A 21,716-nucleotide genomic window follows, 5' to 3' on the forward strand; every position below is an offset into this window, starting at 1 on the left:
CCATGTCCGATGCCATATAACCATAAAGAAAATGTGTCGAGTGCGTAGTTAAATAAAACATTTCCTTCCAATACCTGATGATTGATTAATCAATGTGATGTCTACTTCTCTCAATTGGACCATTGCTCTGACCGATAGGTCAAAGGCTGTGTTTTTTTACAACACCTTTATTGCCAACAGTAGCTTGTGTAGTAGCAACAAATCGCCATGATGAACCAAAACCAAATCAACACTTCACTTTTGGAAAGTAACTGTTTGCAAGTTAATTTTAAATAGTTGAAAATTATTAAAATACTATTTTTGTTTATAGTTACTGTAATGTTGCTGCATACTAATCGAGTTTCCAAGGAGGAAGGCACGTTTTAAGCCCCTTCCCAAATAAACAAAATTAATCTAGTATTAATTGTAGCCAGGGCAAAATTAAAATGACTACTGAAATTTGTTGGTTGACATCTTTTAACAAGCCTTGTGATGCATCATCTGGTCCTTACTGTTTCGATCATAAGAGGAAGAAATGACATGTTTTATTTAACAACACACTCGACACATTTTATTTACAGCTATATGGTTGAGGACCACACGGATATTGAAAGTAGAAACCCACTATCGCCACACTTCATGGACTAATCTTTTCGATTAACAGCAAGGGATATTTTATATGCACTATCCCACAGACAATAGCACATACTTATAAAACGTTTACGAGTCCAGACTCAATCTCTAATGACGTCGCACACGAATCTAGACTAAAAGTTTTATAAGCACCAGGCTAGATTCTTCACCTGTTCGAAGAAATGTTAATAGTTGTATCATGTTAACAAAATGTCGACTTATTTGAAAATTGGTGACCAGCAGCTATTATTTATGTTTTAGTATTGTGGACTGATCGTAAAACTTTCACAGAAAATCACGACACACTGCTGAACAAAATGTACCCCAATTTCAGTAGCCATCAGTTTGGCTGGAATGAAGTGCTACAAACTAAATTTAGGTACCGTCAGAGTCATAATATTGATGTTTCAAATTTGTCAAGATGTCCAGTTCTGCATAAAAACTTAAATCATATACAGTCCGACATACACAATGCTTTACCTGACTCGTGAATCGTTTCTAGCAAGTCTAGGCCACCAAATTAAAAATAGTTACAAATTTACGAAAATTCAGCACCTAATTTGTGTCCAGCACGAATGAGTTTAAGCTAACAGTTGAATTCCAGTTGTCAGGCACCCAATAAAAAAAAAAATCATCACAAATTCAGCACCTAATATGTGTCCAGCACAAATCATTCCAAAGTTCGATTAAAAGTAGCAGTGACAAACTGCTTGATGTATAAAATAATTGAAGAGTTTAGGTGCAAAACGCGATGTATCCATTTTTAATTTTCAGTAAAAGTGATTGTTTTAATTGGCGTATATCGCGTTTCGATTTTTTTAAAATGGGATTTACCGAATACAATTTCATAAGGATCAATCACGTTTTGCAGCAAAACAGCGGGCCTACGATTAGCCCTTACTGACATACAATAATGGCTTTAACTAAAAACTAGAAAGAAAATGGTTTATATCGTGTTTTGCGCCTGATCCCAATTTGATATTGAATGAACAGATATTTAACTGTCCACAGTAAATAGGTTTTGTACCAAATTCATATCTTTATGGATGTATACTGTTAAACGGACATATTCTAATATATCTATTGTAAACTGCATGTTGACGCTGAGCTGAATCATTGTGGAAGTTTCCTCTTCTCAATTCATCAGTCAATACAGTAACACTTCTTTGCGGTTTACCAATCGGCACTGCTGTGATATTGCTGTGGGCTAGATAGTCCCTGCGGTGATACCCTGGGCCTGTTTGTCCATGGTAAAATGAGATTAAATGTTTTGTACATGGACGTATGCAGTTAAATAAACAACATATTGACTCCAATGGAAAACTGGTAAACCTTCCTCTAATCAATTCATCAGTCAACACATCAACACTTGGTTTACCAATCTGCATTACTGTGGACCAGATAGTCCCTGCGGACAATACCCTGGGCCTGTTCGAACAAGGTGAAATGAGACTTAAATGTTTTGTACCAAATTCATGTCTTTATAAATAGACACATCCAAATATATCTATTGTAAACTGTATTGACGCTGAGCTGAAACATTGTCGAAGTGTTCTCGTCTTGATTCATCAGTGCATAGATCAACACTTCTGCATGGTTTACCAGTCTGCACTACTGTGGGCCAGGTAGTCCCTGCGGCCAATACCCTGGGCCTGTTTTATCTGCATTGCCTCCAACTTGGGACAGTCAGCAATACGATGACCAAGTCCATCACAGTAAGAACAACCAACTTCTCCTAAAAAGAGAAAATATATTGAAGAAATCCCTGGGGCAATAAAGACTGGCAAAAACATAAAATGTTTTTGTTTTCTTTTAACATGGGTTGGAAAAGAAAATTACTGTATTCTTGGAATAAGTAAATGGGACATACAACCTTCAAAAGCAGATGACTCCGAGACCAGAGAATAAATTGGTACACAACAAGTTGGATAAAGTACTTGTACACATATCTACTGCATTTTCACTTCACAGGACAAAAGCAGTGTAATCAAATTTAAAAACTGGGTACAGGACGCGAGGGTTGGGACATTTAGCACAACGAATATATAAGTGGGGAGGGGAGGTTCACTTACATACACCAGTATTTTATAAAATAACACAAAAGCCTACTGAATTCAGATGAAAAATCCAGCAGTGTTAAACTTTATTACTGGTGTAAAATGTGTGTAATCCAAGCTCCTACTTGTATCCAATGTACTTTTCAACATGGAAGATCGATATACGCCCGTACATGGGGGAGGAAAGGGGGTAATGATTTAACGTACAAAAGACATACACGAAGGAACGAGGTAAAACAAATCCCAGATTTTGTGTATGTACCGGTATACATGCTGTATGGATGGCCCCATAAAAAAAGTACATACCATCAATCTCGAGGTATTTCTCACTCTCCGACTGTAGCTGAGCAAGACATAGAGGGATTTTCTGCTTAGCTTCTATCAGCAAGTGTTTCAGATCCAAAAGAATCGAATCGTCTGTGTAATTAAAAACAACATGACCAGAATGCTTCACTAATCTTGACATATTTAAACATCAGACTATAACATTGTAACGCTGTATATTTTAAACATGCCGGATGGTTTTAGTCAACACTACATATCATTTGAACCATGTTATATAAAAATAAAATCAGCACGCTTTAAATTATCTCCCTTCATCTAGCCCATTCCAAATTAGTAAAAAAGATCTGCTTTTATATGACAAAAGAAGCCTATTACAACCACTGCTACCATTTTTCATTTAACATATGGGTGTGGGTGTTTTATAATGGAATTACCATAGACAGAGTAGCACAACCATGTTTAAGACACGTGTAATACTGACTGCAACAAAGAAAATGGGTTTAACCTCCAGCAACACAATTATATCCCAAACTTAATACTGTATATCACTAGTAACAAATAAAAGACTTGGTGCTTCGTATTTGCTGTAGGGAAATGACTAATGGCAGTACTAGTTTAAATGATGTTAAAACTTACCAAGAGACTTGTTAATAAATGTTGTGGCCAAACCTGTCCTCCCACAACGTCCTGTACGACCAATTCTGTGAACTAAAAACAACAAAAACAAACTAATTACTCACAATCTGAGCATCACTAGAACAATTGCGACCTCATATAATTGTAATTAAATATTCTTTTTTCCACTAGAATGAAGATCCTTATGTCATTATTATTATATGTTTAAATAAATTAAAAATGAACTTTAAGGTTTTGAAAAGGCAAAAAACAATTAACCATATAAAACACGACATTGTGTTATAACTTTCTAGATCTGATATGCTGACTTAAGGAGTAAAGCTATGTCCAAGTTGTAGGGCGAAGTCACTTCCCTCTCTACATTTGAATTATTATACTTATTTAACCACTAACCATAGTTTTCAATATCTTCAGGCATGTCATAGTTTATAACATGTTGAATATCAGGGAAATCTAAACCCTTGGAGGCCACATCTGTAGCAACGAGGACATCTTTCTCCCCTTTTCGAAACTGTTCTATTGATCGACTTCTTTCCTCTTGATCTGAAAAGCAAAAAACAAACATGAATCTTTATTTCTTTAGTTTCTCGTCTGGATTTAAGCCTGCAAAGTTCCATCATAAAAATACTATTGTTGTAATTTTTATAAAGGGGAGGTGTTATGAATATACTATAGGCTATGCTCACATTATCCTAACCCTTCCCCATATTTGTTTTTAGTTCATAAGTTGCGATGAATAAATGTTCCTTCCCCATTTATGATTTTTTAGCTTTTAGTCTGTTAGCTTTTTTTAATTACCTTCATTTAAGTATGGTACATTTTTTTCAATTAAAAAAAAAATTAAGGTCAGCTTTTATTTTTTAAGACTCTTTTTCTTTGTTTAATATTATTTTCATCTCAGCATAATCATAAAATAAATTTACTTAATAAAAGTGTCTCATACAAGAATAACTGACTGCATATCAACTGATGAAATTATACAGTTAAAATTTGTTTTGTTTAACGACACCACTAGAGCACATTGATTTAATAATCATCGGCTATTGGATGTCAAACATTTGGTAATTTTGACAGTCTTAGAGAGGAAACCCGCTACATTTTTCTATTAGTAGTAAGGGATCTTTTATTTGCACCATTCCACAAACAGGATAGCACATACCATGGCCTTTGTGCACTGGCTGGAACCAGAAATAGCGCAATGGGCCCACTGACGAGGATTGACCCCCAGACCGACTGCATATCAAGCACTTTACCACTGGGTTATAAAGTTGTCTTCTCACAAACGGCTATTCTCACCTTTCCCTCCATGAATAGCAACAGCTTCGACCCCCTTAAGAAGTAAATATTCATGAATGGCATCCACATCCTGTTTCTTCTCAGCAAACACCAAAACCTGAAAGAAAGTCCAGTTAACAAGTAAAATATTGACCATCAAAAAAAAATATGAATGCTAGTAAGTTCAGTTAACAAGAGCAAAAAAACAACAACTGACCATCAAAAAATATGAATGCTAATAAGTGGACAAAGCAAATATACTACTCTAAATTTGCTAAGGATCATACCATTTTTGTAGGATAAAATTATTCAATGACCCCATATTGAAATATATCTATTTACACTAAATGGGTACGCCCACTAGGGCCTCAATCACACGCTTGAGTGATCACCATCCGCCTTTGAAGTCACGGTATGCATGTGCAACTTGACAACCTCTGTCAGAGTATGACAAATATTTTGATAAGTCACTAGCCACAGGGCTAGTGGGTTTGTAAAAACCACTAGCCCACCAAGATAAAGCACTAGCCCAAATTCTTGATCAATGATAACTGGATTTTTATCTAATTTTTGTAAGATTACACATTTATGAGTATAACAGTAAAATAAAACAAACACTTAAATTATGTTGTAACTTTCAGTTTTGTCGTGTTGTACGTTTGGTCTTTTGTCAATTGTGATCCATCGTCATTGTCCTGTTTTCACTTTTGCCCTCCCCCGGGGAAAAATAATTGATTAAACTCATGGTTGGTATCTAAACCCACTATCAAAATAATTAAATTTAAATGAGGGTAAGACAGTGTGTCACACGGTAATGGATGGTTCAGTGTATTTGGTAGTGGGTTATACATTTAGGGCTACTATTCATGTCGCCAGGAACGGTACTGCCAATTGCTCAAATACAGGGCATTATCCCATGTCAGACCGATATCAAAAGAATAGAACGGCGACATCTAATCCGTTGTTAATTGATGAACAAAAACGTTATTATCTTGTATCGGCAGCTGTGAGGCATTATCCAAACGTAATAGGCCAAGCCGAGTCATTGCATGTGCGGTTACGATTAAAGTAAATAGTTTTCCTGGTTGCCGATAACCATATGTAAGCGAAGTGTTAAATTGAAACATGCTACAGGTGGTGATTTCGTGACGTCCGGTCCAACCAACAACTCTCGTGGAACTGGGAAATGCCCTCACTGAAGAGTGGAACAATCTTGAGATGGCAGCCATCCAGAGACTCATTGGAAGCATGAGACACCATTGCCAGGCTGTGATTGCATCATGTGGGTCACACACAAGCTACTGACAGTTGTTGCTGCTGGTAATTGAACTGTTTGGGACATTTTCATGACTTGGAGTAACATTCTGAAAACTCCATTTTCGGGGGTCTGCTTCTTTGATGACAGAACGCGTGTGACCTATTGTTCAAATTTGGTATACAGCAATGAAATTCAGGAAATAAATGCCATTTTTAGTTTTTGTGTGATACACATGCCGAAAAATATAATACCACCCTAAATAGTGATCCCTAGCAAATTTTGAGTAGTAAAATATGAATACTATAATATAATTTAACAGGGGTGGGAACTGGTGAACTGTAAAAAAGAGGAAATCTAGAGGGGTCCAGGGGCATGCCCCCCAGAAATCCTAGGTTAAAATCTGTGCCATCTGACAGTTACATTCATAATGACGTCAGAATGTAATTTGATGTGTAACGTCATCATTTAGGACAGTTTTATTATATCGTAGCGCTAAGATAGCTTCGAAAATCTGGGCCCAGAAGTTTACATGACCAATTTTATTTTTCCCCGCAGAAAGGACAATTAAAATGTGAGGAAACGCAATGTTCCATGAGAAGAAAACCGCAGATCCGAGGAGAATTCCCCCTCCCTGATTTAAACATTTTTTAATATTAGTGATTGGATCGAGATTGGCCCTAGGTTTAGGGTTGCACAATGGTCTACAATAGCAGCCTCCATCAAGAATGTATGCTGAAAGCACAGGGATTCTAGAATTTTTATAAAACCCACTTGCCATGGGATCAGAGGGTTTTAAAATTTATTTGCTAAAATTAAAAATTCACTAGCCCTACTTTACTTTAAGTTAATATAATTTACTAAATAATAGTAATAATCAGATATGTCACCTGAAGGGGGAGATAGAGCTTAAAAACAGTAACATTGGGGGGTTGGGGTGGGGGCAGGATATTCATATTTACAAAATTGACTGAACTGCTACTCTTTTTTTTCACTAGCCATCGGGCATGGCAATATTAGTTATTTACAAGCCCAACATTGAATATTACTAGCCATGGGAGTGGGGCTACCATAATCTAGAAGCCCTTCTGAAATCATACTGTTAATAAGGACAATTTTGGACAACCAGCAGAAAAACTGGACACATTATAAAGATGATTAAAAATTTCAGAATTCCAAATAAAAAACAACAACATTCATCTCTGTAAAGTGAACTAAATCAATTCCTGTTTGGGAAATGTGAAAAACCTGTTCTCACCGAAGGCGAAGTTTTTTGCAGACATTCGAGAATGTAAACCATCTTTGCCTCCTGTTTGACCCACTCCACCTCCTGGATGACATCCATGCTGGCCGCTCCCGCCCGCCCCACGTTCACTGTGACCGGCTTCACGAGGGCACTGCGTGCAAAGTTTTGAATCTTCTTGGGCATGGTGGCCGAAAACAGCAGTGTCTGTCTCTGACCCTACAATAACAAATACAATTTATAAAGACAATGGGTCAAATATACGACGTCTGTTTTTCTTAAATCCAGATATTTAAACCTTTTTAATGTATGTAGTTACACGTTATAGTTAAAAACAGGCTTCGTAAATTCAGTTCTGAATCTTCTTTGGTATGGTGGCCGAAAACAACAGTGTCTGTCTCCGACCCCACAATAACAAATCCCGATTTTATATTAACAATATAAAGACAATGAGTAGAATATACAAAGTAGTTTTTTCTTAAACGCAGATGTTGAAGCATTGTTAATGTATAAGTAAAAAAACAGGCTTCGTAACTTCGGCCCAAATGTTTGTGAAGAATCAGCTTTGTATTGATAAATATTGATAGATACTTTGTTTTGTTATTAGTAAGCGACAATTATTATTAATTAGTTTACAAGAATATTTTCATTCTTAAAAATACTTAATTAAATTACTCTAAAAGAATCCATCAATGGGATTCTGCAAGGCCAGAAAGGTTTGTTTCATTGACATACCAACACATTTTTTTTAATCGGAATAAATTGAGTGTTTAGTATATGGTAATCATGTCAAACTGAAGAAGAAACCAAGTGCACCACATGGGTTACTCTTTTTCATTAGTTTTCTTAAAGGTCTTTCATGTGTACATTCAAACTGCAGGACAGCACATACCATGGCCTTTGATATAACAGTCATGGAGTGGCTGAAACAGGAAATAGCCCAATGGACCCATGTCACCCTCTATTACTTTATACTGTGCTCAGAAAGCTGGAAATACCATATTTTAACACCTGAAACTTGGGAGAAGCATGCCCCCAAACCTCCCACCATCAGGATATGACTCTGAAATACATGCATCTTCATTCACCTCCACCCACACCCACTTTCAAATACAACCCACCACTTGTCATGCAAGCAGTCAATTACTGAATTATACTGAGACAAAAAAGTTTAGTAATTTGGTAAATGTACTTAAATAAATGAAACCTTGTGACTTTCAATGTGAAATTAGGCACTGAATTTAATTGATGCATCATTTGTCAGTATAAGTAACAGGAAATGTTCAACACAAAATGAAATACTAAACTGTCACGTCATTGAAGGTAGCTTGAGGGTTAAAGTACAATGGAGTAGAACAAAATTGCTAAACTTTTTTGACTCGGTTTATTAAGTAACATAAAATTCAGTCTGATGAGATTTTCTAAATATTCATGTCATGTCACTAAACAAAAAAGTATGTTGTCAGTACTTAAAATTAGGGCTTGATTTCAAACTGAGATTGACTAATAGTTGAAGAAATATGGTACTCTAAAAATTAAAATACTGTCTATAATCCTTCCCATTGGGAACACCTTTTTTCATACTATGGAATTTACTACAAATTATTTATTTCTGAGCTGATTTTTTTTTTAATTGCATACAAAAATAGTATTTTTTTGTTATTTTCAAAACAATTTTATTTTTCTTATGTGAAACCAAACTGAAATTATTTACAAAAAACACTTTTGTAGGAGGATGGATGGACTATAGACATCCTCAGGGGTCACACTGGAACAAATTTTGGTTCGGCCAATTTTGAGAAATGTAGAGCCTTTCCTTGAAATTTATTAAAATGTTGTTAATTTTAGGAATATTTTATCAGACAAAGACCAAATTTCATAGCCATTATATATAAAAATTAGCAACTGGCTAATTTGGTAATGTACAGGGTGAGGCCTGCATACTGATTACCGTACCCTAAAATATGAAAATATTGTCCTGACGTCTTCTTCAAAGCCCAAGTCGATCATCCTGTCAGCCTCATCGATACACAAGTAGCGGCAGACGTTGAGGTTAAACATCTTCTTATCAAGCATGTCCATCAAGCGACCTGGCGTTGCTACCATGATGTGGACACCCCTGATAAACAAACAGATTCACAATGAAACAACCACACAAAGAATGGTTCTTACATTGATCAAAGTAAGCTGTTTGTCCTAAAGTTATAGCTTGTTTTGAAAATAAACTTTAAAGACACCACTAGAACACATTGATTTAGTAATCAAGTAATCATCGGTTCCTGTATGTCAAACATTTGGTAATTTTTTTATATGAAGTCTAAAAGGGAAACCTGCTAAAAAAATCCACTAGCAGCAAGGACTCTTTTATGTGTACTTTCCCAGACAGGACATCACATACCATAACCTTTGGTATATCAGTGTGGGACAATGGTTGGGACTGGGGAAAACCCATCAGTGAACCAATCACTGTGGTTGTTTGTCCTAAGACTAACAAAAAAAATATATTAGAAACAAATTTATTCAAAAACATTTCAGTTCAAAGCTGACTTACCTAGTACTGAATGTTGAAAGGGTCCAAAAAGTAGAGATTCAGTTCTAGAATTATCATTAACATGCAAATATGAGTTATAAATTCAAGTTCATGTTTAACAAATTCACACCGTTTGATGATTTCAAGTTGTTCTTTGACGGACATTCCTCCCATACACAGGACGATCCTCAGCGCCGGACTGCCGTCATTTTCCAGCTGTTTGGAGTAGAAGGTGATGATCTCAAATGTCTGCTTGGCCAGTTCTCTCTGAAAACAGCAAACAAATTCTAAAACTGAATAAGGAATAGGACTATTTTATTGGTGTGATATACTTTTGGTGGATCATAAAAGAAGAATTTACATATTTGCTTTTCCAATTAGATGTTTTTAAGTAAATACTATTAGGATGAAGCTGGCAATTTTATATTCAATATCACATTAAATTGGGAGGTGAGGCGGTTACTGTTTATGAGTTATGGGGCGATAGGCAATAGCAAATATAAAAGGTGGTGGGGGAAAATAAGGTGTGATTGGGGTGATGTGCAATGCCCACTTGGTTAAGCCAGTGTTCCATATTAAACATAAAATCTCTAAAATCCTCAAATACACAATTAGTTATCTCATAAACACTCTATGGACTCAGTGAAATATAAAATATGCTGTTAGATCAATAAAATATTACATACATATATATTATATATATATATATATATATATATATATATATATATATATATATATATATATATATATATATATAATTTCATGATTAGATACCTCAAGGTTTTACAGAAATGTTACTTGTCTGATATTATATTATGATTTGAATGGCTGATATTAATAATTTCCTGAAACACAGAAAATTTAAACATCAATATGTTTATATTAAAAGTTTTCACTACTACTGAGATTAGAATATTTAACAAAAAAGTAGACACTTCTATAACTTATTTCTGACTTACGGAGGGACAAATGATGAGTCCATATGGACCCTCCCCCTTTTCAAAGGGTAACCTCTTTTCCTGCTCAAGACAAAACATGATGATGGGTAGGGTGAACACTAGTGTCTTTCCTGATCCAGTGAAAGCTATTCCAATTATATCTCGACCAGACAACCTAGAAGACAAAACATCATTTTTAGGAAAGAGTTCCACTTGTGTAAAAATTACAATATAAAATATTTTATAACAGGATAATATTTCTTCCATGATCATTATAGATCTTTAATACAATGCCAATGTATTTGTATTCAAGACTTGTCAAAGACGAAAAATGTTTATGATTTTATTTTAAATAAAGAATAAAATAACTATATTTATTATATACATAGCAATGAAGTATATAGAGCAATCATAAAAATGACATTAGGTAAAAGTCATATTTTCACTGTACTTTAATTATAGTGAAAATATAGAAATCATATTTATATTATGATTCAATTATCTCCCTTGTAACTTATTACGATCTGATTATTGAGGTCAGTGTCGTTTCATTGTTTTTACTTTTATGATTATCAATGCAATTAATCGTATTTGAAAAATAAAAAAATGTAATTTAAACAGTACCTATAAAGAATGGATGTGAAGTGTAATGTCAGTAAAATATCTGAAACTGATTGGGTATGAAGCCAAATAATGGTGACACAATATGTCATTTAGTGCAAGTTAAAATTTAACTTTGCATTCGATTTAAGTTTGGTTTTTGTAGTTTTTTTGGATGATAGCTTTATCAGGTATGTTTTTACAGCAGAATTATTAATTTTATATAATTATTAATTTAATAATTAAATAATGGTAATTTTTATTCATATACTGATGGAAAGAAATAAGGGATCGGATGTTTATGTTATATAATTGAATTCACTATACAGTTAGAAATGACACAAGAAAACCTGAACTTTAAGTTGTTTTATTGAATATTAATAACGGTTGTATCCCCCATACACCCACGCAACTTCAGCACAACGTCGGGGCATACTTTGAATGAGAGTACGGATGGTAGCTCTTGGAATGTTGTGCCACTCGTCTCGGAGAGCCAAGAACAGATGATCCACGTTTTGGGGCACAATGGGGCGTTCACGAAAACGACAACCCAAAACATCCCACAAATGTTCTATTGGATTCAGGTCTGGACTTTTTGCTGGCCAGGGTAAAGTTTGGATATTGGCATTTCTTAAGCAGTCCACCGAAACACGGGCTATGTGAGGGTGTGCATTATCATGCTGGAACTCAAAGTTGCATCCAACCCTGCATGAAAACGGTATCACTACCGGCTGCAAAATGTCGTCCCTGTATCGAATACCAGTGACTCTTCCATCAAGCCGTATCAGATCTGTCCTGTTGTCGTAGATTATTCCGCCCCACACCATTACAGAACCACCCCCATATCTGTCATGTTCTTTAATGGTGCATGCAATGTATCGCTCATTAAGACGGCGCCAAACACGCAATCTTCCATCAGCATAGTCAAGATTGAAGCGAGACTCATCACTAAACATTGTACAACGCCAATGACGTAGTTGTCGTACCCCATATTGACGCACCCACTGTAACCTCAATCATTTGTGTTGGGCTGTCATCTTGATTCCAATAATTGGTCGTCGACTTTTTAACCTGGCTTCTTTCAGTCGATTGCGTACTGTTCGGTCGCTGATTCTTAGCCGACATATAGCCCTGAATTCAACATTTATTTTAGACGATGGCTTAAATCTGTCCCGTAAAGCAATCAGGCGAATCTGACGGTCCTGTTGAAGGGTGGTGACTTTACGTCTTCCTCGACCAGGTCGCATTTTCACGTTGCCAGTTTGTCGGTACAGGTTCCATAACCTTGATATCACGCTAATTGACTTCCCAAGAGCAGTTGCAACCTGTCTAAGTGATTTTCCTGACCTAACCATACCCACAGCAGTCCATTTTTGAGCTAAAGTCATGTATTGTCGTACCATTTCAAAACCCTTTCTAACCTGTAATCTCCATACAACAATAACTTATATACCCGAAAGAACATTGTGGAAAAATTGTGGAAACATATTCTGCACGTGCATTACATTACAGGGAGTGAGTTTAGGCTCAATCAATAGCGTTGAAATTGTATGGGAGTTAATGCAAAACGCCCAATCATGACCCTATTTACTGATAGTAGAAAAACAATCCCTTATTTCTTTCCATCAGTATATTTCTTTTAAAAGGTCCATGGTCAAGCACATTTTGAGAAAAATTTCCACCGGAACAAATAGATCTATATCAGGATGTTACGTATTTTCGATAGCATAAGCAAAAGATATATAATTAACAAAAAATGAAAGATACTGTTAAAAGTTAGACCATTTCATGGTGTTTTTTCGAATATAATTTTTATGTCAAGTCATGATGTGTGAAAACTGTATATATATTGCTTTGCAATTCGTGAAAAGATAGTTTTCACACATCATGAGTTGACATAAAAACTGTATTTGAGAAAAAACCCATGAAACAGCCTCTATTTCTTCAATGATCATTATAAATCATCAGAACCATGCTAGTGTATCTTTATTCAAGATTTGTCAAAGATGAACAAAGTTTTTGATTTTATTTTAAATAAAACAAAGAATAAAAATTAAATAAATGAATAGATCAAAGAGTTACTTTTAGTTTGAGGAGTAATACATTGAATTGATTCCACTGAACACAGAATTACGTTTACCGACTTACATTGCTGGTTAATATAAGCAAGATTTAGAAGATTTCACTTGACCTAACTTTACATTTACCAATATGACTAGTAAACCATGTCTCTAAACAGGAGTTAAATTAATAAGATTCCAGTGAACACAGAATTACGTTTACCGACTTACATTGCTGGTAAAATCTAGCTTTGATTCAGATACAGATTTTGAGCATTTCACTGTACTTAAACTTTACATTTACTAATACAACTAGTAAACCATGTTTCTGAACAGGATTGGATTAACAAGTTTCAGTGAACACAGAATTAGGTTTACTGACTTTTGCTGTTACAATTTTATCTGAATCAGAGCTGGATTAAAAAAAATTCACTGTACCTAACTTTACATTTACTAATACGGCTTGTAAAACATGTTTCTCAATCGGATTAGATTAATAAAGAGTCCAGTGAACATAGAATTAGGGTTATCCACCTACTTTGCTGGTAAAATCTGTATCAGAAGAAGAGCTGGATTTAGAAGATGTCACTGTACCTAACTACATTTCCTAATACGGCTAGTTAACCATGTTTCTGAACAGGAGCTGGATGAACACAGAATTATGTTTACAGACTTACACTGCCGGTAAACCTTGGATCTGAATAGGAGTTGGATTAACAATTCCCTTCTTCTTCAAGCCGTTGAGAATGGGTTTTGGAAACTTCATCTCTCGGAATGTCTTAATTGGCGGTGGAAGATCGTCTCCTTCCACAAGTATGTGCATCTTCTTCCTAATCCTGTCGTGACGGCTGTCAGCCATAGACAGGATATAGTGAGGTGGTGTCCACCTGAAAACAAACAAGCAACTTACATACTAAGCAAGAAATTGTTTAATAATTCAGGTACTTAAAAATAAGTTTAAAAGCATGGAGGGTCGAAGGGGTATCACAAATTGCTTGATTTAATAATAAACATTTACTTGCATTTCTATAGGTTATGTTAAACTTTCTACTATTTCAATTTTACTCTGTGCTCGGTTAATAACATTCATACATTAGTTTCTTTGTTTCTACTACAAGTATCTAAAAGTGAGTGAATTCAATTTATTGAGTTTATTTACTTGTTTGGGTTTTTTTATATTTTTTTATCATCATATTTAAATGAATAAAGATATTCAACAATTAATATAATGGAGTAATGCAGGGGAGTGTTATGGAATGTGCTAGGTTTTGGTATTTAAAATACGTTACAAACATTTGGGAGGGGAATAACAAAAACTGCCTCTTTTGCACTATGTAATTGTTGAATGGCTACAATGACATTAGGTTTATATATTTTTTAAAAAAGAATAACAAACTAACCCTGTCTTGATAGGATCAGTGTAGGAAATGCCTTTTGCCAACTCGGCCACACCCATCAGTGCTGTAGAAAAAAGAAGAAAAAACAAATCATTCAATATTCTGACTCTAACAGAAGACATTTAGTTGTAAGGTTCAAACTGCATATTACTCCTAATACATGTTTATTTTATACTGCAAATGTGCATAAAATAAAATTTAAATCTTTGTAATAATTACATTTGTCCATCAATAAAGTTTCCTAAATAACTTGTTTTGAGACAATTTGAACTTTTACTTAAATATATGCCATGACCAAATTCTTCTGGCTAACACAAATGTATTAAACAGCCTCTGAATGTCACAAACATTTTTTTTCAGTCAGACGATCGCTTAAAAAAGTCAAATAATTTATTTCATCAAGAGATGACATTCCTTCTTCTTACCTTTCTTTTGAGCAACACTCTCCAAAATCTTTTCTTCTTCTTTTAGTAGTTTTTCTCTGGTTGTTTCCTTCCTAGCTGAAATCATAAGAATTTGATCCTTGGTGAATATAAACAATGTTGGCCTATAGATACATTTCTATTTGGATATACTCTATGTCCGAACCCACTGAATACCTCACTAAATGCCTGCACTGCAAACCATGTGTTTGTTTTCAAAGTACAGTATTAAGCTTATCAGTATTCAAATCATTCATACTGGTTTTGGTGGTGTAGTGTTAATTCATTAATTGTATGGCTTGTAGGTACTAGATAAGTTTTGTGGTACCAGATCCCACCTAACCGGCCTCAGTGGTGTCATGATTAAGCCATCAGATTTAAGGCTGGTAGGTACAGGGTTTGCACCCCAGTACTGATATATATATATATATATATATATATATATATATATATATATATATATATATATATATATATATATATATGTGAGCTGGGTGACCTGTACAGCAAGCTTGTACATTAATTGAATATAGAACTGAAATGCAGATTTAAAAAAAAAAAAAAAAACTATTCAGGTACCTTCTGCTTTTTTCTTCAATTCACTGTGCTGATCCAGCAAGCTAATGTGATATTTCGGTCCCAGGCTTTCGACCTCCTCTGCATCTTTACCATCATCTTCATCAGTAGTGCTCAGTTTGGCATTTTCTTCCTCAGCCTTCAAAATGGCTGCTCGTCCTAGATGCTTTTCAAAATGCTCTAGCTTGAAAATAAAGAATAAGATGTTATTTGAAACACCTTTTTCAGTGACGTTAGATTTTTGTGTTGTGTGTATGTGTGTGTTTGAGAGAGAGAGAGAGAGAGAGAGAGAGAGAGAGAGAGAGAGAGAGAGAGAGAGAGAGAGAGAGAGAGAGAGAGAGAGAGAGAGAGAGGTGAGGGGAGGGAGAGAGACAGAGAGAGACAGAGACACAGACAGAGATAGAGATAACAAATAGCTTTATTTTAATGAGAGAGTGACACAGAGAGAGAGAGAGAGAGAGAGAGAGAGAGAGAGAGAGAGAGAGAGAGAGAGAGAGAGAGAGCACATATGAGCGTGAGTATGTATGTGCACACCAGGTTTTTCCAATAATAAAATAATTACAATGTATAGTATCATATGTGTATATATGTATGTAAGTTAAAATTTTATCTCACTGCACCTGTTTTTTCTTCCTCTGCTTGACGGGAACATAAGGGACATAGCTGTCATCATCAGATGATTCAGATTCCTCCTGTTGGGCAATCCTCTGTAACAAAAACAATACAACATGAAAATAACTATTTCATTGGGAAAGATTTTCAAACTTTCCCCAGAGATAAAATCCTGATCCTAACCCTGATATTCATGCTAAAAGAAAAAAGAAAAACCGAAAGAAAGGAAACAAATAAAATCTTCTTCCTAACCCCTAGCACTTTGCCGTTTGTGAACTGGATAGACATTTGTACCATTGTAATCGCTCCCTCTGACAGAGATAACTATAATGAAAACAGAGAATGTCAACATACCACTGTGTTGTCAAATATTCCCACTCTAATTTTATATCCCTATGTTTGACATTAAATACCATTACCGTGATCGTTTTCGAGTTAGTCGATAACAAATATTTCACATATTAACCACTAATACACACACTAGAGCTGGGCAGTATACTGTATATACCATGCGGTAATGGTATTGTAATAATACAGCTAATTTTGAATTTGAATGACGTCAGTATTCCAATGACATCACTTTTACATCTCCTTACAATAACACTAAACTGGGTACATGTTTCCGTTTTCAGGACACTAGAAAAATTCCAATGCAAAATTGCTATTGAATTTTTTTTTTAAAATTTAACACCTGGATGTGTTTGAAGAAAATCTTGTAATTAAAAAACTGTACCATTTACGAAATTTGGATGTTAAGTGAAATTATGGTGAGATATACTATATTTATTGTGAAAGAAGCCAAAATAAGGGTGCAAAAAAGTTACTGTCATCGACCTTAGTAAAGCATTAAGACTATATCTGACAAATGCAAAACAGCTGAAAAGACGAAAGACTTCCGAACGTTCCAGCATGCATGTTAATGCTATCACTAATCCTAACCCTAAGCCTTTACTGAATGCTGGAACATTCGGAAGTCATCGGAAGAGTTGACTTAATTTGTTGCTGATAGTGTACAAAAGTTAAAACAATTTTATGAAACAAGAACACAACTCAAATTTCCAGCAAAAATCTTCAAGTTCAAGGCTTAAAGCCATGATGCCGTTGTTTTAAAAGGTTAAGCGAAAACGGCACTGTGCCAAAACAGCCCCAAGCAAAAACGGAACCAAATTGGATAAAACAGAACCTAACATTGGCTAAAATGGCACCAAAATCTATGGACAAAATGGAACCTAGTGTTGGCTGAAATGGCACCAAATATTTTAAAATGTATGGCTAAAACGGAATAAGAATCATAACAAGTTGTAAACAATAAAACAACAGCTATATTAATCTTCTACTACTTTGTTTTATTTTTATGTCCAAGTAAGGTAGATAGACATAATAGCAGCTAGACATCGGCAATATGCAGACAATCGTCTGCAGGTGTTTGCAAAAAGCATGTCTTGTTTACAGTATTCAGTATTTAATAAAGACAACACATTTTAAAAGGAAAAACCTTTTGCCTGTCTTTGCTGTTATTTTAAGTTTTGTTGTATTGTTTATATAGTAAATTAGCATTATATTTTTTCTAATTCAGCAAGGGATACTTTATATGCAAAAATTATATATTATTTCACTTATATTGTTACTGATATCTGACATCCAATAACTGATGATTAATAAATCAATGGGCTCTATTGGTGTCATTAAACAAAACAAACTTTATATAGTCACTAGGGCAAACTGGTAGGGTGCAAGTTGGATTTGGGGTTGAGTTTCAAACAATGACAGGAAACGCCTTTTCTCATACTTGAAATTTACTTCTAATGTATACTATTATTTTATTATTTCCAAAACAAATTTACTTTTATTTTTACATAAAACAAAACTGAAATTATTACTCTAAAAAAAACATTTGTAGGAGGATGAGATGGAATATTTTAATTATCTCACACGATTATCAGGGACGGAATGGATATTCGGACAAGACATAACACAATACATCGATCTTTGAACCGTTAGATTCTATATTAAAATAATAAATTAAAATTAAATAGTTCCGTTTTTGACAAAACATTGAGGTGCTGTCATAGGTCTCACTTACACAGTTCACTTCCGGGTGAGAGTTCATTCATCATGGTCCACTATAGTTCCTAATTGTGACACATGTTGTGGCTTACATATTCACTTCTAGGAATTGGGGAAGAATTAAAAACAATATATATGTTTAATGGTAAGCCTTTTGGCTGTATTTTGCCCATGTCATTTTGTAATATTGTGCATTGACTTTTTGTAACAGGGGTGTATAGCACAAGAGACAGCCAGAGTCAGGGCTCACCCTGCATCAAAAATACCTGTAGCCAAAATATTAGCCAAATGGAATTTTTATTAGCCATATTGAAAATGCTTTAGCCAAATTTGTTTTACGCAGTAGGCCTACTGTATAGAGTATTTATATATGAATATGAAAATGTATCTTTTTCAGCTAATTGTGCACAAACTGGAATAAATAGGAATAACAAAACCTCAATGGGGGTAGGGGCAGTTAATAAATTCCCCACCCTAAACAATTTCATAATTTGTGCCATGTTGTTGTTGTTGATTTCAGCGTTGTGTTAAATGCTTGTTGTGATTTCTGCTTCCAAAACACCTCGGCTAAGAATGCCGACTTCACAGTATACTCCCTTTATTTTTTTTAAAAACCAACCTTTAATAAAATTAAAATTTATGGTCTTTTTAAAATCTAGCTAACTTATTAAATGTCACCTCACAGTCTTACAAATTTATATCTAAAATTATCTAACAAATATGATTATTGTAAACTAATTTTATTCAGTGTACATTTAACTGCAATTTGTACAATTTAAATACTGCATGTTGAAGTTCATTTCTGGCGATCGCGATCTGCATGCATGCTCTCGACCATGGGTACGAAATTAACAAAGACAAAGGAATAAATAAAACCTGCAGTTAAGTATTCATTGATGCGAACAACTAGTTTTTCTACAAATTTACATCAAGATTTACTTTTGCGTAATCGAATTGTTTAATGTCCGCAACGATGTCTCTTAACACGCGGGTATTGGCTGACTCTGAAGCATGACGTATATTCGCGCCGAGAGCTGTCCTCAGTTCAGCCAACGAATGTTCTTCCTAACGTTCGCGAACTATTTGATTGGTGTTCGTCGTGTCCATTTGATTTAACGTGAAGCGCACAAACCAGTCTAGCGAACGTTTTGCCCGAGCCACGCCACTGGCTATCCAGAGACAGGGCCCGGGACAGTCATGCCTGAAACCATAGAGGTATATAGGCATGTTAAAGGTACTCTCTCTCTCTCAAAGATTTTACAAAGTAAAAATAACAAGTTACAGATCTTCCAGACATTGCTGTCATACATGTTGAATGCATGCCGTAAAAATTAATAACAGTGATTATTAAAATAAGCAAACATTATAAGGTCTAAGGCTGTATTCTGCATCATGCCACCGTTTCTCGTTATGGCTATTACACTAATTGAATATTTGGTAGTATTATTATGTTAGAGGTGTGAAGAAAAAGCTCATAAATGAACGACATGCCGATGACAACAAATCGGATGTTGATTGCGCGAACTGTTTACAAGAAAACAAAATGTCATTAAAATGAACGGAATCTGAAGCATAACGCAGTTAAGGACGTTAACGATATAATTTATGTTCACAATGGTGCATGTGGTTAGTGCCAACGAGAACTCATTCTACTGGCAATCTTCAATTGAAGTTGGGCAATTTAACATGAATTTTAATGGCAGATGACATCTGTGTAGTGAGACCATAGCCAAATTGGTGGTTCCATTTTCGCAAACAAAAATGGTTCCGTTTTGGTAGTACTACTACTAGTACTAGTAGTAGTAGTGGTGCCGTTTTAGCCTGATCATGAGGCTGATCCCGTTTTAAATGATGACTACATGAGTCTGAGCCGACTAAATAAAGTGTACCTTTCGCCTAAAACCACCTGGCTCCATTCGTCTTAATATTTCTGTAAACACTTCTTCTAACTACTCATCATAAATTGAATATCGTTCTCAAAACGTCGAAACGGAGAACAAAAATACAATTATATTAGAGTTGCTCCCCTTAGTAATATCTGTAATATTTTCTATGTGAGTAGTTGTTTATAACAACTAAATAATTTTTAAAAAGTTTGTTTTGTTTAAGAACACCACTGGAGCACATTGATTAATTAATCATCAGCTATTGGATGTCAAACATTCGGTAATTCTGACTCGTAGTCATCAGAGAAAACCCGCTACATTTTTCCTAATGCAGAAAGGGATCTTTTATATGCACTTTCCCACAGACAGGAAAGCACATAGTGACATACCACGGCCTTTGACCAGTTGTGGTGCACTGGTTGGAATAAGAAAAAAAAACAATCAGCTGAATGGATCCACCAAAGTGGTTTGATTCTGCGATGCAGGCACCTCAAGCGAGCACTCAATCGACTGAGCTAAATCCCGCCCCATCAGCTAAATAATGCGCGGTATTACAGATATAATACACATGACCTTTTTAACAGTGTCCGATCCTTCTGACCACTTCTCCTCTTTTGATCTGCATTACAACAGCCTTGTTTGTACAGGAGCAGATCAACTCGCCCACTACTAACTCGCCCCAGCGGTTGGCCAACTCGTCCCACACTGTTTAGTCAACTCATATCAATTAATATACCAATATTTTAAGCAATAATGTGCATTAAATTAATATTGATGAATATGCATACCAGTCGGAGCCCAAAAGCCTTGAAATAAGGGACAAACTCACACACGTCGAAAAAAAATAGTCTTGACAGTTGACTGTGTATAAAATACCATTCTCCAGGATCATACGTTCTTCCTACTTTGTACGAATGAGGACTGTTACTACCGTAGTACCAAGTCTTGATTTGATAAACCTGCACAAACATAGCTCGATGGACATTTAGACTAGTGCTGACACTAAACCATAGTCTGAAGAATAGTGGTACCGGATGTTTGTGAAAGATGAGCATCCTGCCTCACCGGTGGCAACCGTCTTGAGTACATACTATGTATAGTTGGTAAGTTTGTCGTTACCGTCAGTGATGAAAACAACATGCAGACTATATTAACCATTATGTAAAAGTTCAAACTATACCATAACATCAGATATCATTACAATCAGTAATGTCCTGGTCAGAGGAGCCGGTCGAGGCCGGCGTCTGTGCCCAGGACAAGCG

The 21,716-nt window shown here is 35.2% G+C and overlaps 1 protein-coding gene across 2 annotated transcripts; it reads right to left on the minus strand.

Annotated features, from left to right (window-relative positions):
• Positions 1-809: 809 nt before the first annotated feature.
• LOC121384784 (probable ATP-dependent RNA helicase DDX41) lies at positions 810-21,440 on the minus strand. 2 transcript variants are annotated; one of them, XM_041515361.1, is made up of 15 exons: positions 21,243-21,440; positions 16,510-16,596; positions 15,893-16,073; positions 15,317-15,391; positions 14,895-14,955; positions 14,172-14,381; positions 10,856-11,009; positions 10,024-10,160; positions 9,320-9,482; positions 7,379-7,582; positions 4,887-4,983; positions 3,984-4,133; positions 3,591-3,662; positions 2,976-3,086; positions 810-2,347 (listed from the first exon to the last, which is right to left on the minus strand). In XM_041515361.1, exons 1-15 carry the CDS (start codon positions 21,423-21,425, stop codon positions 2,211-2,213), a joined length of 2,022 nt encoding a protein of 673 aa, XP_041371295.1. In that variant the 5' UTR covers positions 21,426-21,440; the 3' UTR covers positions 810-2,210. The 2 variants fall into 2 exon arrangements, with proteins under 2 accessions (XP_041371295.1, XP_041371297.1); XM_041515363.1 differs by lacking the exon at positions 21,243-21,440 and adding an exon at positions 20,458-20,581.
• Between the last annotated feature and the right edge of the window lie 276 nt (positions 21,441-21,716).

The sequence above is a fragment of the Gigantopelta aegis genome, chromosome 10, assembly GCF_016097555.1.
Source record: "Gigantopelta aegis isolate Gae_Host chromosome 10, Gae_host_genome, whole genome shotgun sequence".
NCBI classification, from domain to species: domain Eukaryota; kingdom Metazoa; phylum Mollusca; class Gastropoda; order Neomphalida; family Peltospiridae; genus Gigantopelta; species Gigantopelta aegis.

Bases quoted from the DNA above. Each gene is read 5' to 3' on its own strand.
- LOC121384784 (XM_041515361.1), bottom strand. From the start codon at position 21,425: ATGTTTGTGCAGGTTTATCAAATCAAGACTTGGTACTACGGTAGTAAC. The intron at 10,161-10,855 runs GTAAGTCAGAAA...TGCTGTTTTCAG, and splicing joins GACTCATCATTTGTCCCTCC to AGAGAACTGGCCAAGCAGAC. The intron at 9,483-10,023 runs GTGTGAATTTGT...TTTGTTTATCAG, and splicing joins CAACTTGAAATCATCAAACG to GGGTGTCCACATCATGGTAG.